Source organism: Belonocnema kinseyi, chromosome 2 (assembly GCF_010883055.1).
Source record: "Belonocnema kinseyi isolate 2016_QV_RU_SX_M_011 chromosome 2, B_treatae_v1, whole genome shotgun sequence".
Classification (NCBI taxonomy): Eukaryota; Metazoa; Arthropoda; class Insecta; order Hymenoptera; family Cynipidae; genus Belonocnema; species Belonocnema kinseyi.
The window spans coordinates 9,086,378-9,089,431 of record NC_046658.1 but is presented as its reverse complement, the minus strand read 5'-3'; the positions used below and the strand labels follow the sequence as shown (position 1 = coordinate 9,089,431).

At 46.2% G+C, this 3,054-nt stretch overlaps 1 protein-coding gene across 1 annotated transcript; it reads left to right on the top strand.

The window, feature by feature from the left end:
• Positions 1-1,287: 1,287 nt before the first annotated feature.
• Positions 1,288-2,100, top strand: LOC117182389 (uncharacterized protein K02A2.6-like). Its single transcript, XM_033375592.1, has one exon. It carries the CDS (start codon positions 1,288-1,290, stop codon positions 2,098-2,100), a length of 813 nt encoding a protein of 270 aa, XP_033231483.1.
• Positions 2,101-3,054: the final 954 nt, after the last annotated feature.

The window sequence follows — 3,054 nt, the reverse complement described above, 5'->3', positions numbered from 1 at the left end:
CCTCGTAGCGACTTTTGGCCTCAGAAACGCGGGTCAATCTTTCCAGCGCTACATCTTCCGAGCACTGGGTGACCTCGAGTTCGTGTACGCTTACATAGACGATATCCTGGTCGCCTCCTCAAGTCCGGAGGAGCACGTCAAACACCTGAAAATCGTTTTTCAACGACTCAAGGAGTATTCTCTCCGTCTTTAACGTCAGCAAGTGTCAATTCGGGAGGGCAGAGCTAGAATTTCTCGGTCACCTGATCAGTCGAGATGGTTTTAAACCGACTCCTGAGAAGGTGCAAGCTATCGCACAATTTCTGAAACCACGTACAATAGTGGAACTCCGCGGATTCCTCGGCCTAGCCAACTTCTACCGGCGCAGCTTACAACACGCAGCTGACACCCAAGCACCGTAACATTGCTATCTGGGCGAATCACGGAAAAACGACAAAAGGGAAATTGTCTGGACTCACGTGGCTGAAGAGGCGTTTAACAAGATCAAGCAAGATCTTGCCAACGCAACTCTCCTGGCACACCCCGTCAGTGACGCTGAGACACGTCTCGTCACAGATGCATCGGACACCAGGATGGGAGCCGTTCTCGAGCAGAGAATTGCCAATGCGTGGAAATCACTTGCCTTTTTTTCGAGAAAATTTACAGCGGCAGAACGTGGCTATAGCGCCTAAGACCGCGAACTCACTGCAGTCTATGAGGCCATAAAGATTTCAGACACTTCTTGGAAGGTCAGAACTTTAAGGTGGTCACTGACCACAAACCTGTTACTTACGCCTTCGTGCAGCGTTCAGATAAAGCGTCTCCACGACAGCAAAGACAACTTACCTTCATCTCGCAATTCACGTCTAAGCTCGAACACCTTCCTGGCGTTGATAATGTGGTGGCCAACTCTCTTTCCCGGGTGGAGGTCTGAATGGAATCTGAGCGAACTCGCTGAAGCGCAAAAGAATGACCAAGAACTGAAAAGTCTAATCGAATCTTCAGATTGTTCACTGAACTTTCGAAGAATTAAATGGGATTCCGGTCAAAGTTCGGTGTATTGCGACTTGCCAGGCGAAACGCTTCGTCCATACAAAAGGTATTCAAGCTCTTTTACAATCCAGCCCACCCAGGCGCTAAAGTCACGGACAGAATCATCCGTAAGCGTTACGTGTGGCCCAGAATGCATACCGACATTAGCAAGTGGTGCAAAGCATGTTCCGATTGCCAGATGTCAAAAATCGCGAGGCACAACCATCCTTCTCCCGCTCAATTTATAGCTCCGGACGTCGCTTCAAACACGTCCACATGGACATCGTTGGACCGCTTCCCGAAGGTAACGGATTCAGATACTGTCTGACGATGATGGACCGCTTCTCTAGATGGCCCAAAGCCGTGCGTCTCAAAGATGTCGAAGCGCTGACAGTGTGTCGAGCTTTTGTAGACCACTGGGTCTCACGCTACGGAGCGCCTGAAACACTAACAACTGACCAACGCAGTCAGTTCGAATCACAACCCTTCAAGGCACTACTTCAGCTAACTGGCTGCCAACGAATACGAACAACGGCTTATCACCCAGCATCGAATGGTATGATTGAGCGGTGGCATCGTTGCCTAAAAGCCGCAATCATGTGCCACGCGAATCCGGATTGGTCGCGAGCTCTCTCAACAGTTTTACTATGGCTCAGATCAAACGTCATGGACGTCGGTTCATCCCCCGCGGAATATCTCTTTGGCACAACCCTACGTATACCTGGGGAGTTCGTGCTTCCAGACGAGTTCACTCCAAATCCTCAAATATTCTTAGAAGAGTTTCGTGAGCATATGCGATCGGTCAAGCCAGTACCGGTCGGGCATCACGGCAAGAAACGAGTATTCTTACATAAAGACTTAAACTCTTGCTCACACGTTTTCCTTCGAGTCGGAACAGGAAAAAAATCCCTTGAGCGTCCGTACACCGGCCCACATAAAGTAATCAACCGAAACTCAGACCGCGTGTTCGAAATCCACGTTAACGGATCGTCACGTCAAGTGTCAGTAGAAAATGTAAAACCTGCGTACTTCCTCCGGGACGATATTACTAATCACTCAACGACTAATGTAAACGGAAACGCTACCTAATTCAGGTTCATTACTAGCAATACTCTAAGAATAAAGTTTAATCAACCTCGTAGATATTAAAGCTAGACTTAAAATATGTATGATTAGTATCTGAGTACCTGCGAAAATAATGTAGTACATCACTTCCGCCAAAGATTGTAGGCCAAATTCGTAGTTATAAAAGGTATTCACGCCTGAAATAATTATATTCGTTTTCTCTATATACATATAATTTACGTTTTCACCTGCGTTTCGTAAAACTTAAGTTATAATGTTTCCTAAAGTGCCATAAGCACTAAAGTTTTCAAATGTTTGTAATCACCATCTCGCACGTCGCGAGCGTTTCTTAATCATGATCTTATAAATTACTGCGACTAGGCTAAATTTTTTTTATAGCAAATATTGCCATGACAGGCTCGATAAAAAAAAACTCCACTACTCTCATTAAATCGTCATTTTCATAATGTAACGTCACTCGGGGGGAAGTACTGTAGGGTCGTAGCACCCCCACTACTCCACTCAGCGGGGTGGAACCAACGAGCAAGTTTCCACTCTCTACGCGTGACCCGTGGTCAAGTAGGCATCGGAAGCGATGCGAGAGTTTCCTCTCTAGCAAGTAGCAACACCGCCTCTACACAGTCAGTCGTCAGCCTCACAAAATAACACAAGTCTCGCGGTACGCGCAATGTATCGCACTGAATTAATAAAGTTTCTAATTTGTTAACCTCTGACTCCAGTCTCTCATCACTAATTTTACTGCGGACGTAGACCGCTATCAATACCTAAGTTGCTGAAATGACTAGGTTCTACACAGTTTTTACGTAAACGCCATCTAGGAATAGACTATTGTTAAATCTTGAGCAAACTGGACCATTTGGTTTGTGTTTGACAGCAAACGATAGCACATAACCTCGTGCATTCTAACACTTCAGAAATCGTCAATAAAATCCATGGAATGATATTGGACGCCGAAAG